At 35.9% G+C, this 18,377-nt stretch overlaps 1 protein-coding gene across 1 annotated transcript in view; it reads right to left on the bottom strand.

Annotated features, from left to right (window-relative positions):
• The window catches only part of LOC147069454 (two pore calcium channel protein 1-like), a 67,107-nt gene extending 50,484 nt beyond the window's left edge, over positions 1-16,623 (bottom strand). Inside the window, exon 1 of the mRNA XM_085950279.1 lies at positions 16,508-16,623. Within this exon, the coding sequence (XP_085806405.1) occupies positions 16,508-16,607 (100 nt within the window). The 5' untranslated portion in view covers positions 16,608-16,623. The remainder of the gene's footprint in view (positions 1-16,507) is intronic.
• Positions 16,624-18,377: the final 1,754 nt, after the last annotated feature.

The following is an 18,377-nucleotide window of genomic DNA, read 5'->3' as shown; positions in this document are numbered from 1 at the left end:
GTACATGTTCTCAAACTTCCTGACCGCCGTTTATAATAGCCAAGTAACCTGCGACCCCTCTGTTACATTTGAATAAACACGTATTTTTAATAGGTCAAAGAAAATACATTAAAAATAATCATAAAATAAGATTTTACATTTGGATTAATTTCTCTCATTCCGTCATTGTTTACATGTAAATTAGCAATCATCACATTTTTACCCACTCTACTAATCTGTTTATTTATTGTCAAACATGACATTACTTTTTCGCATTGAATCTGCTTTTTAGTTTTAAATTAAAGACACAGTAAAACCTTGGATTGCAAGTAACTTGGTCTGTGAGTGTTTTGCAAGACGAACAATTTCTTTTAATAAATTTTAACTTGAGGCGTCTAATTCCAAAAAGCGATAAGTCCACATTTGGTCAAAATCGAGAAAAAAATACGCACGTATTCTTTGTATAATTTTACACAATATGTATTGATTTATAAATTCCAAAACGCGACATAACCCTACGAAAAAAAATATTTTAAGTCTCGATTTATTACAAAAAGCGCCAAGTCCGTGTTTAATATTATTAAAAGCTTGGTTGATTTCGCGCGTGTTTAAGCCAACCAATAAGGGAACGTTAATTATTGAAAAGGGCGTCTCCCATGCTGTAGCATCTGGTAAACTCATGACAGTGTCACGGAAATATGTGCCTTATGCGGAATAAATTAAAAAGTGAGGTACAAGTAGCGCTACATCCAATTTTATTTTGCCTATATTTATTACATTTAAGAGTTTATCACCTGAAACAAATTGCCATTTGGTTCTAATTTCGACATAGAATACAACGGAAAAAATAATCTCACGTGAAAACAAATAATTGAAGCTTAAAACATAAAAACGTTGTTTCCCGAAAATATTGAATTGTGGACTTGTCGCTTTTTGTAATTAGTCGCCTCAGTTATTAGTAGTATGTATATGCCTTATCTGCCGAGTGTCACGTGATCATAACTGAGCCGAAGGTTCTTCTCTTTCTCTCGAGATATCCTCAAAAGGAGGTAAAAGCAAGTGTCATTGGATAGATTCCTTCTTAAAGTCGCACAAAAGGAAGAAGATTCCACTGAGCCGAGCCGATTGATTAAGAAAGCAGTGATTCCGTTAGTGACAGTGAAATTCGTCCGATACATTAATTAATAAATTCAATTACTTTATATGTAATTTAAATAATATAGATTTAAAAAGGTAAAGTAGCCGCTGATATACATCGCATAGCCCAAATGTGTGATGAAAGACATACACCAGCGTAATTATGTCTAAAATCTAGAAAGAGCTTCCTACGGTCATCCAAGGAAATTTCAGAGACGCCTGCGGTGGAAAGAATGACGAGATAGACCGAGATACGATTACGCAGCTTACTTAATGGTCCCTGATAAGAAGCTGAAACCTGGGGGCATTTAGGACTTTGCAGTTTGAAGGACAACACATCGAATACGAATCGGAGTAACTAGAACCAATGACAATATGAAAAAGTGGGGATACAGGCGGACCTCGACTTACGAACGTTCGACTTTCGCACAATTCGCTATTTCACACATTTCAAAAAAAATCGTTTTTTTAAACGTCGCGCTGGCCGTGGGGTTAAGATATCCCCTTCTCGCTCGTTCACAAGCAAGTGCATTTCTTGCATCACTTGCATCCTGCTCGCACCCGTCACTTTGCTTGTGAGTTAGCTAGGATAGGTGGCTTGCGCAGAAGCGCGTGCGGGCGTGTCATATTGTGTGTTTTGCTAATTTTCTTCATTTGAAATATTTCACCCTAAAAATTTATAAACATGAGTGAGAAACGGAAAAACTGCAGTGTTGATACAATCAAAAAGAAATCAATCACATGACGTTCTGATTGCGGTGAATCTTTTACTTCAATCGGACGTTCGTATGATACAAACAGGTCTACTACGATATGTTCAATTTTGAAAAATAAAAATAAAATTAAGGAATACGTTCAAAATTGTGGAAATATATTATCTTTAAAGGTTGTTTCTAAAGGACACGGCATAGTTATGGATGAAATGGAAAAATATTTGTCATCATGGATCGACGACCAACATCAAAAAGATGTCCCTCTGAATATTTCATTTATTCAAGCGAAGGCTCTTAGTTTGTACAAAGATTGGAAGGCTAGAAAAAGAAGATTCTAACACGATTTTTCAAGCAAGTAACAGTTGGTTTATATTAAATTCACTGGAAAATCGGCTGATGCGGATAAAGGTGCTGCAAAAGAATTTATTTCCTCATTATCCAAAATTATTGAAGATGGAGAATATTCCTCTAGCCAAATATTTAATGTAGATGACACAGGTTTATTTTGGAAAAAAATGCCTAGTCGTACATTCTTATCTAAGGAAAAATCAGTTGCCCCAGGGCATAAACCTTCTAAAAACCGATTGACATTGCTTCTTGGTGGAAACTTGGCTGGTGATTTAAAATTGATGCCAATGTTAATTTATCAACCAGAAAATCCCAGAGCATTGAAAGGGAAGGATAAAGAATTGCTTACAGTAATCAAATAAAAAAGCCTTGGTTTACTGCGTTAATATTAAAAGATTGGTTCACTTTACATTTCGTGCCAGCAGTTAAGCAATATTGTAAAGTTAATGATTTACCATTTAAAATATTTTATTTAAAATAAGATAAAGAAGAGTGGCAAAGAGTTAACTCTTGATAACTTTTTAAGGGAAACACCCGCAAACCCCACTTAAACATGTCTTTTAAACATCTTATATTTACTTAATAAATAAATATTTCAAAATACACACAATTTAATTTTTTTTACTTCCCTCTACTTTCGAACATTCAACATTCGCACACCTTTTCAGGAACCAATTATGTGCGAAAGTCGAGGTCCTCCTGTACTTCAATTATCCTTTAAACTGCGAATATGACGCCGAGGAAACTGCGGAACATGTGATGGTCTGTACGGTTGTTTCAACCAGCTGTACCATCGATGATATATTTAATAGAAAGAACTTAGGCGCATATCTTGCATGGATACGACAGAAGAAGATATGAATATGAGCGAATAATCTTTCCATTATTTCTAATGGGAAAATTTGCTTTGATTACAAACACGTATCCAGAATGAATTATGCTCTTAATTCAATGTTTGACTGTACCTACAATTATTGTGTGAATTTCTTGGTTTCAGTACAAGTCAGCCATATTTAACAATACCATCTATTTATAATAAATTCATGTATCCGGAATGCTACCATCTGCACAACTAATAGTAATTCGAGTGGGTCGAATTATGTTTGAATGACTACTGTTTGACAGATGACGGCAATAATACGGTGAAGATTGCTACAAATGAATTTGTAACGAGAGATGTCTTAATCATTAGTCATGTAGTGTATTTTGAACTTCACTTTCATAATGCTGTGAAACCATTGATATAATATGTAGGATACGCTTTCAACTAATTTTGCATACGTTTATGCATTCATAGTTTTTGACATTAAATAATGATCTCCATGTTCCACGTAATGCAGTCCCATTAGTATGAGGCGGTGTGCAGCCAATAATGTTATAAAATATTAGTATTTTGCACCTAATTTCATGGCAGTGAAACTGATAGTAGGCTGGCTATATACAATTTTCGCGGATATAGATGTCAATGGCGAAGGGTGGAGGTAGACTGTTAAGATCCGACATAAATAGTGCACACTAAACTTTGTCAGTCGAACGTATTTGTTTTCATTGAACTAAGATTAGAATGTGTAGATAGTGTTTGTTAGTTTTTAAAATTCAATTAAACCCTGCATAATGGCTTGAACTACATGCCTGTCTATGTCACACCACGAGAAGTCGCACCAAAGTTAGATATTGGTGCATACAAGTTTGATACGGTCGACAGTTTCATATACCTTGGATCTCTTGTAACTCGACATAATGATATTACAGAAGAAATCAACAAGAGAATCATGTCTGCGAATAAATGCTACTTTGGTCTGTTAAGACATTTTAAGTCCCGCTTACTATCTCGCCGAACTAAAAGCACTCTTTACAAGGCACTTGTAAAGCCAGTGCTCACCTACGCATCGGAAACCTGGACATTAACTCTGCGAAATGAACGAGCCCTGAACATCTTTGAAAGAAAAATTCTCCGCCGTATATATGGACCGATCAGCGATGGCACCAATTGGAGGAGAAAATATAATGCTGAGCTCTACGGGCTGTACGAAGATTGCAGCGCAGTTCAATCAATTAAGATTGGGAGACTGCGATGGCTAGGTCATGTGCACCGTATGAATGATAATGAACCGGCAAAGAGAGTGATGTCCAGCAATCCAATAGGACGTAGAAGAAGAGGGAGGCCAAAGATTCACTGGTTAGATGGAGCTGCCAGTGACTGCGGTATTCTGGGGGTACCAAATTGGAAAGCGGCCACACTGGATAGGTACAGGTGGAGGGAGCTGTTGGAGGAAGCCAGGACCCACACCGGGTTGCTTGAACAGACAGAGAGCGGTCAGGCATTATGCGTTCCGCATTCTTTGTAGTGTGTGGACCGGTGCGGTCTGAATGCCTGCTGTGTGCACAGTTTTGATGAAGTCCATACACTACAAAGAACGCTGAACTCTGAACGCATGACCGCTCTCTGTCTATTCAAGCCCTAAACCATGCCATTATAGATAATAATCAAACAATATAGATAGAAGAATACTTTTATCGATATATTTTGGTTTAGGCAGGGCTTAATGAATTTTAAAAACCTAAGCAACACCATCTGTAATAATATGTATTCTTAATTCAACGAAAACTGAAAAAGTGTCTGTGCATTACTTTTATCAGATCACCCATATCATACCTCAACTATTATGGTTTGGTTTAGGCAAAGTTTAATTGATTTTTAAAAACTAACCATCACTATCTGCAAAATGTATTGTTAGTTCAATGAAAACAAAAATATCTATGACAGACAGTTTATTGTGGACTCTTGATGTCGGATTTTAACAGCCTACCTCCACCCTTCACCACTGCCCGGCATCATATTTTTTACAAGATTTTTATATTCATGTATATTTCCTACTGTAAACACTGGTCCATTTATGTTCAACTCCATTATTAACCATGGTCAAATATGTTGAAACGACACCAATTCAATTACTTGCAAATTTTCACATAATTTACTTTAAATTTTGTGAACCTTGAATAATCAAAATGTCTATAAATAAAATACTATAACTTGACAAATGTGCAGTATTGATAATACGTGAACAGCTCGCAGTGCAAACAAGATTCTAATTATTTATTTGAATCATATGTCATTTTAATAACCGTGATTCATTGTACTCTATTAGTGAGTCTGTGTGAACTGACCTTGTAGGTACACTAACAATGTACCTACATACCATTTTGGCAATTATTTTAACAAGCGTGCTTCCATGTTGGGAAATTATGTTTGCCGAGCGAAACAATAGGTAGCAAGTAGATTAAAATTTTATTGCATCGTTGTTATAGCACAGTACAATAAACAAATAGTTGTGTATATATATACATATATATTATGAGACTGTATAAAACTGTGCATATAAGTATATGATTTGAAATTTCTATGTGAATACTGAATAACATCAGATAAAGATTTTGTATTAGTAATAATTGAACTGTATTACGCAATATTTTGCGTAACAGGCTTTCAAAGGCAGTATATTAGGGATCAGTAAACGTTTTAGGAGAGATATTTGTGTCATTATTATACCCTATGTTTTCTTATTATATGAAATATTTTAATATCTTCTTTCTTCTTCGGCCATGTCTGCCTCTTAGGTGAAGCATATGGACACCAGACGGTGCCTCCAAGAATCCCTGTCGCTTGCCAGTCTGTTTCCAGGTCATATTCCGCCGTATAACTTTATAGATAGTATCTTACGGCCTCCCAAAACGCCAGAATCCGGTTCTCTTCTGGCATCTACAGCACATTGCTGAGCCAGGTTCAACGTCGCCTCTTTACTCTTAGCGTAATCAGCCACTGCTTGATTCATTCTCTTATCTCCTCTTTACGTCTTTAAGTCATACCATCGCACCCAGTATCCATTGCAAACATCTGTTCTCGAAGCTCAATACACGGCTGCTCTGAGCCTTCGTAAGGAGCCATGTTTCGCTATAGTAAAGCAGCACCGTCAGAATGCAAACGTCGAATAGGCGGAATATGATTTTTCATATATCATAAAGAGTATTATTATATTATTATCAATCATTTTCAGATTGTAATTTTTAAAATTGTAAAATTGGTATTCAGTTGTAATATAATATGAAATTCATTGATATTCTGAAGGGGAAGCATTAAGCGTTCATATTTGTATTACCTTATCCAGCTGACATTAAAGTAGTTTTCAAATTAACCATGAGGAAGTCCGCGTGACATCATCGTATTACTTGGTTTTTATTCGTATACTAACGGCCTGCCAAAGACGCGAGAGAAAGAGAAGCTGTAAATCTTCGCACTTTAAACTGAGACGAAGTCTACCCTTACCGTCGCGCAGTGGGCTCTTTTCACGGTATGATAATAGTTTGACGTTGAGTGTAATGAGCGCCCAAAGAGGTAACGAATGGGAAATTGAGTAGGTATTTGTTTAAGGTGATTCATCAGTGAAACGGCAAATAATTTTCAACCATAGGCGCGACGAAATTTTTCACTCGCTGCCATTTGGAGAGAAAATGTAGAGCTGGAAACACGTCATTTTGCTCCGTGATGGCGACGGCCGTAATAATTCTTAAATCGACTTAAAACGTTACCCATTTACTTTAAAAAGAAAACATGTCAATGAATATATTATTATTGTTACTGATAAAACAATAAACAGAACATTAAATGGACACATGTTGGATTTATAAGACAAATTATATTTGGTTTGACATGCCTCATTTGCACCCGCGACCCGCAATCCGCGCATCGCCTAGCGACGATCTTTTTAGACCGTGTCTCAACTAAGGTATGGCCTTAACAGCTTACGTACACCTTTCGGAACTGGCACTCTGGTACCAGACAACCCTGCCTCAAGAATCTCAGACTGGTTTGAGCTCAACACTCCATCGCTATTAAGAGCACCGACAGACATTGGAAAAAATAGTCAAAATGTACTAATTTAATTATCAGCATTTTTACCAATGACATCAGTGCGATGTTACGTATCTCAGATATAAACAATAGATCTTTTTAGAAAAACTGCGCATTGGTTAATATTTTAAGTTTTAGTGGTAATGTGTAAATTACTTTGCAAAATAAATATGTCAGAAAATTATATGTATGTGTATATAAAACAAGGTAAAATAATATATATGCTGATAAGAAAATTAAATAAAAATAATGCCTTATCAGTCAGAATGAATTATTACTACAATCATAATAATGCATTTAATATGACATCCTATAATGATATCATTATCATTATGATAAACAGAAATAAATGAAAAAATGTTTATTTTGTTTAATTTTTTTTCTTTTAAATAAGGTGAAGGCCTACTTTATTACTGTATTCGTTAAATATGTTTAAGCCATCGCCAAGGTGACGGCTACTGGTATCTTGTGATGGAGTTTAGCGTAGTGAATTCCGCTGTTTCACTGAGGATGACCAACGTAAAATTGACTAGCAGCTGACGTTATCATTGTATGACGTATTGCAGAAGACTCGATATTAAACAATTCTTTAAGGACACACGTCCCATGTAAAGTTTTCTTTCGATTTAAAAATAAACTTTTTTTAATAAAATCGAATCAATTTAAAGTTTTTTGAAATAGGTATAATTTATACTATTAATTATTTAAAAATCTTGATATGATTTTCAAATAAAGATGGCCGAGCGGTTATTCGTCGCTGTTTTTCAATGTGTGTTTTGGACCTAATAGATTGAGAAAGTGGCTAATATTCATTTCTTATAAAAATGAAAATCTGTAAATACAATTTTCACTCCGAGGATGCCCATAACGACAACATACGATGTACTAATAAAAATTGGGCAATTTTTCACAAAGGCACATTTTATGATTATTTTTTTTGAATTGTAAGTTTAACGTTGAATTTAAACGATATTTAATTGTTTTTATATATGTTACGCCGAATGTGCGAAATTGAATATTACATGAAATGGGCAAAATTTTGCCTAAATCATGAAAAATGCAAGCCCGTTGCCTTATTCATGAATTATACAAAATATCTGGAGAGTGCGTGAAATCGGCAGTAATTTTTCTGCCTACTTCATGTCTTGGACAAATTAGATAGTAGCGCTACGGTGGTATTTTTTGCAACTAAACTAAATGTATCAAATACTCATGCATTGGACAAAATGTACATTTATATTATCTATGGTCAAAATAGATGATCGCGCTCCGTGGTGTTTTTTGCAACTAAACAAATGTGTCAAATGTCATTGATTGTAATATAAAAATATACCAATCAATAACTACAATGACGTTCATATCCATTTACTATGCGCAAAAAAATTCTAGAACTATAATATGATAACGGAAGAATTTTATTGAAAAGTATTTTCGCGATTTGATTCGTGCTTGGGTATCAATTGTGCAATGGTCGATTGAATGTTTGTGATAGTTTGTTGACACTTGATAGCTAACCTCAAAATGGACATTCAGTTGAATAATTTAATTCAGAATTACAAAACCTAACCTAACCTAATGTCACACACTGATTTTTCTGCCCCTGTGGGGGGCGCTCCCATAAGGAGTAGTGCCCCCAGCCGCTCGGTCTGACCCTGGTAGTCAATGTGCCACCGGTAGAATGATGATGACCCTCGACAAGGCCGAACAAAAACAAACGATATGTTATATATGTACAAGTCCCGCAGTTTGCTCTGGCAGGTCCCACGACTTCTCAGGGTGAACTGTGGATGAATAAGTCGGTCGCAGACCATGTAAATATAGGTAATAAGGTAATAAGGTCATAGGATTAAATTTGAATTAAATATATATTGGATAAAGGGGTTAATTAAGTTAGATTAGATGTAATATAAAATTTCATTTGTAATTATAATATGTATTGTAAATTGTAAATTAATATGTAATGCAAGGGTTAACAAGGTAATAAAGGGGGACTTATGGATGGGCGTTAATAGTATATGGTAATTAAAGTAATTAAGGTGTATGTAATATTAAGGGTATATAGATCGATGTCGCTACGCATCACGCGTACCCGGCATAGTAATTCGAGGGCTTAAAGTCAGACAACGTTATCTACAAAAAAGTGTTTTTTTTTTTTTTTTGAGATAATGTTATTTTACATTTACGGCTACATGATAGTCAAACAACGTTATGTCAATCTTTTCTAATTTCTTATTAAATCGTCAGTAAAGTTTAACGCTAACTACAGAAGTTACCCTTGTTTTCATATTTTTTTAAAACTATCCCTATAAATTTTAACATCATCATAAGCAAGATAAATGTACAATACACGATAAAGTATAAAATATTAACATTAGGTTTTAAATAAACATTTCCCTTGTTAAGTTATAAGAATCTAAAATAACGATTTTTGGCTCTCCTGTAAAGTTGCACTTTTGTAGATAGTGTTGTTTGACACTAAGCCCTCGAATTGTTAACATATGCTCATAGGCCTGTTGCGAAAACTTCCATTTGTACATTGGTACGATCACAAAGTATAGCAACACATAGGGCAATCGTCGAACAGATTTTAATCACGATCCCGCGGAATTAATTTTCATACAAATTCGATTTTTAATAGCCACGGCTGTTCCGCGCGCGGCGTTTCCGAATCGGTATTCCGGCAGCTTTCCTGCTCTGGCATACGACGGCGTCTCTGTCGTATGTGTTGAAACCGATTTCGCGATCCGAATTTACTCCCTCTGCAGAGACAGAGCCCCTCTCGCTCGCGTGTATGACAGCGTCACGCTCACGCGCGACGGGAGAATCAGATCAATGATTTTTGTCGATCAAGGAGACCACGTACTAGAATAAAGTGCCGGAAATCTTTGATCGGCGGAGTATGAGTATGTACTAAGCAATTACTACTGCCTATATGTTTGGTTGACGGAATAACATCCGTCAACTAGGCGTAAGTATGTGCCTGTGGCGGCACCGAGATATATTAGTTGATAAAGTGGGAAAGATTGCGCGACCAGCTCAAATACATATTCGATTAAAGTAACGTTCCCGCTTAATATTATCAAATATTAAGCTATCATTTTTTAAGTAAATTCATGACCTACCGATTTCATATTCTGAGACCGACGCCAAGGAGGTATTCAGGCCGTCGGAGGGCCTCAAAGATTGTCCCTCCCACGGTAGTTGGCCGAAGGGTTGGTATGCGCTATCGTAGGCCTGGTGCCGCAAATATGCCAATTTGACCACTGGGATTTGACGCCTTACCACCCAGGCTAACTCTGGAGTACTCTTGTTTCTGGGTGAGAGGTACCCTCACGCCGCTAGAGCCTCTAGAGCCGGCCGCCTCTGAAACGCCCCTCCCTCAGCCATGGGGAACGCCACCACGCAGGGGGTGTGCTGTATCGATAGGTAATTCAATGACGAAGCCATCGGTACCAGGCACTCCTTCGTACGTGCGTTTTTCGCGTGGCTGGACCAGAAACAAAGTGCTTCTGCTACTCTAAGTACGTACACTCAGTACGGACAAGTACTCGAGATACGTAAGTGACGCGAGAGCGACGCCGCCCATCTGAAAGCGACGCCTAGCGCCCATAATTTGACGTAACCGGTAGTTGTGTGGATGTTGCGGGTAATTAGTCACTGTACGATTTCTGCTCATCTTCATAATGAAACCGTTAATTAATTTTCGCACCCTCTTAACGTTGGTCGAAGGGATGAAATCGGCCCAATTTGCATATAAACCCCTGATTTCGAGATTCAATAATAGTCTTCTTCCGCCCTTACGACCCCGAACCTGCGACGGTCGGCGGCGTGTTTTTAATCGCACTTCTCCATACAAGTCTTCAAAGACTTGAGAGGAGGTACTCACCGAGGTTCATAATACCTACCGGTTGATACCTACCGATCAGTACCTACTGTCAAATCTGACAGCAGTCTGAAGTGTCAGTCAGCGACTTAGCCGTTTCTCGCATTTTAACTTTTTATTATTGGACCCGGTCCTCAACCTTTCGTAGCAAGGTCCCGCGCTCGCGCAATCTCGCCTGCGATAGTATAGAGATAATAATAAGAAAGTAATTCTTAAGTATATAATAATAAATGATTCTGACTTTTGCTATAATTAATTAAATTAGACTGTTATAAAATATTGTGAACTTTTGTGGTTCCGGATTTATGTAATTTGACTTTTTTATAACTTTGGTGGAAGTGAGATGAAATAAATAGACTATAATATAATAAACATTAGTTTTCATCAACTATATTACTGTGCCTACCTGCTCTCCAAAACTGAATGTACCTCCACTCCAGGCCCGGAGCTAGCCAAGGATTCGGAGGCCTACACTAACCTAATAATATTATATTATGTCCAATTATAACTAATAAAACCATCCGTATTAAATTTACTTTTTCTTCTGTCATGTTGACAGTTCAAGAATTCCATACCGTGGCGAATTCATGTACTAAAAATTACCTAATTCATGAATGAGGCAACAGGCTTGACTATTACATGAATTAGCCAAAATTTTGCCCATTTCATGTAATAGCCAATTTCGCTTATTCGGTGTAACATATACACTGAAACATTGATTATACATTTTTAATGGGACTGACCAACAAAATCCTGAATGAAGGGATAAATATAATTTAAAAAAAAAAATTATACAAATGAACCGACAATCTTTTTCTTTGCTGAGCTAGCTCTGTTGTTCTCACTCTTTGCTTATTTGAACGGGAGTAAACAAAAAGGAGATTTGTGGTGAATGAATTTTCCGACCATGTCCGATCCTATTAGGATCATATGGGCCTCCACAGAGTAGAGGTTTGTATTAACAGATTTTGTTTGTTACGAGAAATGGATGTCAGCCACTTGCTCAACCTATTAGGTCCATACCCTGACTCACAGACAAATTGAAAAACAATATGTGTACTTGCCAGACCCAGGATTCGAACCTGGGACCCACGGCGTGATAGTTCAACGCTTAAGCCGCGCTGCCACCGTGGGTGGTGAATTTACTCTACCCTAAGAGAAACCATGAGTGGCGGAGAGTGTTGGTCGCTCAAAAGATGACTGTATTTCAGAGTTGTCACAATCATCAGCCATGAGGTAACGACCAAGAAGAGAGAAATAAAAACAAAAACTTATACGATCGCGTTGTGTAACATTGGTTTTGGGCAAGGTAGACATGTCTAGAAATAGAAATGCACACACGCATCTGGAATTCATTTATGCATTGAACTGAATGTGTTCAAATAAATTTAATTTTCATAATATGTAATATTAATTTAGTATTTCACATGTATAACCGGGAATTGAATGTACTAAAATGAAACACGACTGCAGAAACTACACCCAAATATCGGAAAAAGGTGAATTCCGGGCAATATAACAATCAGGCTATTGATTGATATTAAAACACTTAAAATGTATATTAACAGAAAATTGCTATAACTTGTATGCATTGTATTTCGTTGCTGGACACCGCTAGTTGCATTAAACTCCCTCAGGGCGTGCAGGTTATTTGACAATTATAATAGGGAATAGTGACTTGAAAAAGGTTGGAAACCCTTCACAAAGAAGAATTATAAATATTAAATTTAGAATGTCATTATCAATCTTACCTCCGGTTTCCTTATTCATCAGTAAGACACATTGCTGCTCCATTATGTCTTTATTTTGTACACAATATTATATCATTTTAATTGTTACACATATATCTGACCTTATATGGAGATGTTTCGAATTCAAGATCTAAGAGAAATGAAGGGTGCTGAAGGTAAGATCATATAGCTAGAAAGTCGTGTGTTGCTTGAGGGCGATAAATTAACGAAGGAATGCGAATACTACAACATTTATCAGCAGCATTCTAAGTCTAATTAACAGCTTTACCTCAGTATGTCACTGGGTAATCTGTCTAGTTTGATTCTAAGAATTGAAAACTGCATGGAAAATAACATGTTCATCCATTAATATATTTTTCGGACATCATGAAAATGTCTTTCTACACAAAGGGCACCGCGAGGCGAGGCGATGATTTGAAATACTTTTGCGCACGTGACATAATGGCAAGGTTTTCATACATGAACGAAAATAATAGAAAATTGGCCAAATGCACAATCAAACTTAATTGCTAAGCCTTAAGTAACGTAGTGGAAGCGATAAAAACAAGCGACGTGTTTAATATTACTATTATTATTCTAATAAGATCATCTTAGTTAAGGCTAACATAACGTCCATCTCTGCATTCTAGCCATATAATCATGACCTTACTGATTTTAAGTTAGAGAATACTTTTAAACTCACTGACACTTTCAAAAGAAGAAAACAATCCTAAACATACAAGATTATTCTTGATTAAGTAAATACGTTAGGATTTAATAAAATTCCATATCGACTGACAAATGAATATAATCCAATAAGATAATTATATATGATTAAGTAGATTCTTTATCTAATCTCGGTAAATAAGGATATCTTTATTAACACGTTCGCGGACATGCATGTTTTTTGAGAAGTCTAATATGACAGAACATCCATAGATGTCATGTACGCTGACACGTGTTACAAAGTATACACTGGTAAAAAAGAAAGTGTATCTTCAATGCCTCATTAGAAGACAAAACAGTTCTTAGAATAATAAGACCGTTTTATAACCGAATAAAGTCAGCGTTTATTTATGGATAATTACTATAATAGTCTCATTAATGGAAAAACTTCTACCGCAGAAGACACACACAACAGGAACATTTCACTATACTTAATAGAAAAAACTGAAAAAAGGAGATTAGTTTTGGAAGAGACACGGACGAGTATATGTATCAAAATGGAAGGACAACTGAAAGTCATTCCGAAATGGTTAATAATATTGAAAATCGGTACAGGAATAGAGCGGAAAAACCTAAAGAAATTGCTAACTATAATAATTATATGTCAGACCAAAACGACCATTAGACGGTTATTTATAACGTATTCGACATCAGTATATGGAATTCATTTTATTTATTTAGAAAGGAGTGCAGAAAAAGTAAAACTTTTTTGAAATGTAGGGAGAGTGTTATTCGATCTTTGATTAGCCTCGATCCGCAATTAAAAGAAAAATACATCATTCTAAAAAATCTTCATGATAATCGCAAACGCAGCATCGAAAATCCACTTCCACAATCGCAGCCGCCATCAGTTACTTCTACTAACGGTGGATACTATCCGGAGAAAAATCTATTGATTCTTGGATCACAACGAAAATGTGTTTTTATGAAGTTTCAATATGTATCATATCAGTAACACTTATTAATAAGTGGCATGTGTCCGCCAACGTGTTAACAAGCAATTGAATGATATCATTTATATAAAATATATATGATTGTTGAATATGATATGAATCATGGAGTTAATTTTCAATTATAGATATTAGATAATTATTATTAACACTGGATTGAATCATAAAATAAGTACATTAAGTGATGTTAATAAACAATATGCGGGCTATCATATGGTCACCGATTATGCTGTCTCATTTAAGACGGTACTTCAGTGAAACGGCAAATAATTTTCAACTATAGGTGCGACGAAATTTCGGACTGGCTGGCGAAAATTGAGCTGTGAACACGTCAATTTGTTTTGTGATGGCGACGGGGGAATTAATTCTTAAATCGTGTAAAGATGACTAAAAACATTACCCATTACTTGAAAAAGAAATGTCAATGAATATATTATTATTATTGACATGTTATATTGGACGCATGTTGACTTTTTATGACATATTATGTTTTGTTCTGCACGCGTCATTTGCACAATCGTCGCGTAGTCACGATCCTTTTAGACCGTGCCCCAGCTGAAGTATAGTCTTAACAACTCAATAGAGGACATTCATGAGACAATCGACATGCTGCATAACAATTCATCGTACATTGAATATCAAACCACGTAAAATTGAGGTTCCGCTGTATCTATTTTCAACCGTTCCTAAAAATGAGGTACGCAAAGGGTGAAGGTAGGATTTGGAAATCCAATAAAACATGAGTACACTAAACTTTGTCAGTCATACTTATTTGTTTTCATTGAACTAAAAATACAAATAGCAGATGGAATTGGTTAGTTTTTTAAATTCAATTAAACCCTGCCTAAAGCAAACCATAATAGTTATTAGATAAAAAAACGTTCTTTAATCTATTATGTTTTTAAAACCATCTGTAATTTGTATTACCCGTTTACACATGCATGGATTTACTGTTGACAGTACGTATTATCTCGGCCATAGAAATAAACATGTATCATCGTGCATGTTGCAAGATTGCATGCATGGATCAAAGAAATTCAGCAGCTTTGAATTTTGACGTGACGGTTGGAACTTGTGTGGAACGATAGTGGCGAAGCTGCCAGAACAAAGAACCACACCAGGCAGAGCATTTTGACGTTTACCAATTTTCACAACCTATTAAATGGCACCATACAATGATAACGAGTTTCATTTAGGTTTAAAGAATGAGATTGGCGATACAGCGATAGTTTAATTTACACACTATTGATGCCAATAAATCTATGCACATGTAGAGGCGCTATTAGTTCAGTGAAAACAAATAAGTACGACTGAAAAAGTTTGCATTATTTGTACCAGATCTCCACAGCCTACTTCAACTATTATTATGGTTAGTTCTAGGCACTGTTTAATTGAATTTTAAAAACTAATCAATACCATCTGCAATTTGTTTTTTTAGTACAATGAAAACAAATAAGAATCTCCGCAGCCTACCTCCACCCTTCGCCACTGAAATGAGGTCTGGTTTTCAATTAAGTAATGATACACTATTACTATTCCAAGAAAAAATATTAATATTTTATTTTTATTACACACATTCATGGAATTTAATGAAAGCAATAAAATACCTATAACTCTTATTATAAAACAATTACACATGTTTGAATCATTTCTCACGTATAAGTAGGTAAGTGGAGACTTATATGTCACTTGTATGCCTTCAATCCTAAGCCCCTCAATTATTATTGTTCGATCGGTTGATTTTTTATTGCAAACAGGGACTCAGTCACGATTTTTTTTTTAATTCAAAAATTACGGAAAATTGTTTTAAATCTAAGTATGAAAAAAGGGACAATGGTGTAAACTGACTGAAGGTGAATTCACAATACATACAATATTAATGAACAAAGGTGTATTATTGAGCACAGCTGTTTCGATTATTGAAAGAAAATTGTTTCTTTATTTATAGATCTTTTCTAAATTATGACTCAAATCAATGTGCAGCACTACACAAACACGAAAAGCCTACGATAAAATCATTCGTCGATACGAAAAAAATACACCAGAAAATGCGGTAAAAAGATCATGTTTTCAAATATTTGAGAGGCATCAATGCCGGGGTCGGTGTGAAAATTAGTGCAATTAGAACGTACTTGTTACATTTGATCCGTATGTGTTTGCTGCATTGTTTATGTCGTCACTAAACCGTGTATAGCCGTCCGACGGAGTGACAGGACTTCGCAGCGAAGCCATTTCTCAATCTGACAGCTAAGGGGTGACATGTACCATAGATATGTAAATATTATCCACCGACAATAGACTAGTTACTAGTGAACTTAATGCCTGTGATCCACAGACGAGGTAAGTGCTCGGCCGTAGTGAATTGGCGGGCGCGACGCGGCGGCGTCTTGCGAAACTCAAACGTATAACCGTGCGTATTATGCCCCAAAAAAGACACTGTCTACGAACATTTTACACACGGTTATATGTTTGAGTTTCGCAAGACGCCGCCCCCGCGCGACCACTACGTTCTTGCACTAAGGCCATCCTCCTACGGTGCAACTGAAATCTGATGGAACTGGTTTGTGAAGGAACTCATAAACTGACCAATGTGATGCTTCGCACACGGCGCTACTGAAACCCAGTTGAAATAATAATCACATAACCTCAAACTATCAAACTGGACTGTCAGCTGTGTTGTACAAAAACTGACAATACGCGCGCTGCAGCGTTTACAATTATGTTGTTTTGGTTTTTACGATATGACGCTAGCGGCTTTACGAAGTGCTACCAATTTTGGTAAGAAAATATGATTTTTCAGCGAAATCTAATGATGTTGGTACTACTGTTTTACGGTGACTGGAAACTTCAGAGACCGCGCGACTAGCATGTCGCATCTCTTCGCGACCGTTTTGAAGCTGAGAGATTCTAGTCTCGCCGTCAGCGAGCCGCCATTGAAATACATTAGCTAGATACTGGCTGGAATTTTAGTTTCAGTTTCGACGGACATAAGTTGCGCCGTGGGAGGATGGCCTAAGAAACACCGTAGCCAAAGAGATTGAAAGACTGGAGAGGGAACACGCCATCATTTATGTACTAAAAAATACGAATCGGAGAAAGACAGTTGGTAATGTTGGTATTCTGGAGCTACTACTTCAAGTTCGTGTGGTAAAACAACATGGCGGATGTAATATTGTTATTCTCTCGATTTTATATTTTCGTCGACATTTAAAGTAAAAAAAACCATGGCATCTTGCAGTGCAATAGGATGCAAAGCCAGGAGAAATGCCGGCGTATCTTTTCACAGGTATTTATAATAATAATATTACATTTTTCTTTACGTTTATTGACAAATAAGTGTTGTATTCAAGTTGTATTATTATAAGTTATTATTCGGTAAAAAAATGTTTATTAATGGAAGAATACAAATGTGTAACAGCATTTCGGAACAATTTGCATACTATTAATTATTTATACATTGATAGTTTTTCCTAAAAGATCTTTTACAATAACAATTCACCAAATGGTTGTTTATTGCGAAAAATCCAGGGTCGTATGCATGATATTATTTTGAACCCAAAATGTACGATGTGTTTTTCAAAGTAAAAACTGTTAGTGCTAGTTAATGACATTCATTATTTACATAGATTTTATATTTCATTTCAGAGTTAAATATATTTTTAAGAATACCAAACAAAAAATTGTATTTATATGAAGTATGCAATGGAGTATATGTAGCAATTTTATAATGTTATATAAATTAAATTATTTCAGATTTCCGAAAAATGAAGTTCTTCGTAAATATTGTAGATTGATGCAGTCGGGCGGAGAGCTGGGTGCCATCTAAATATTCATTACTGTGTGGGAAGCATTTCTCGGAAAGTGAAGTTAAATGAGTGTTAAAGTTAAATGAGAGTTAAGAAAGTGAGTTAAATAGATAAAATATTGTAATAAACTATATAATCAAATTTTCAACATACCTACCTGTATTTTGTGTCTAATAGGTTTGTATAAACAAGTAAT

This window comes from Rhyacophila brunnea, unplaced genomic scaffold (genome assembly GCF_057557595.1).
Source record: "Rhyacophila brunnea isolate RB1 unplaced genomic scaffold, BYU_Rbru_1.0 scaffold_23, whole genome shotgun sequence".
Lineage (NCBI taxonomy): Eukaryota > Metazoa > Arthropoda > Insecta > Trichoptera > Rhyacophilidae > Rhyacophila > Rhyacophila brunnea.
Note: the sequence above shows the minus strand (reverse complement) of the source record. Positions and strands in the feature narration are given on the sequence as shown.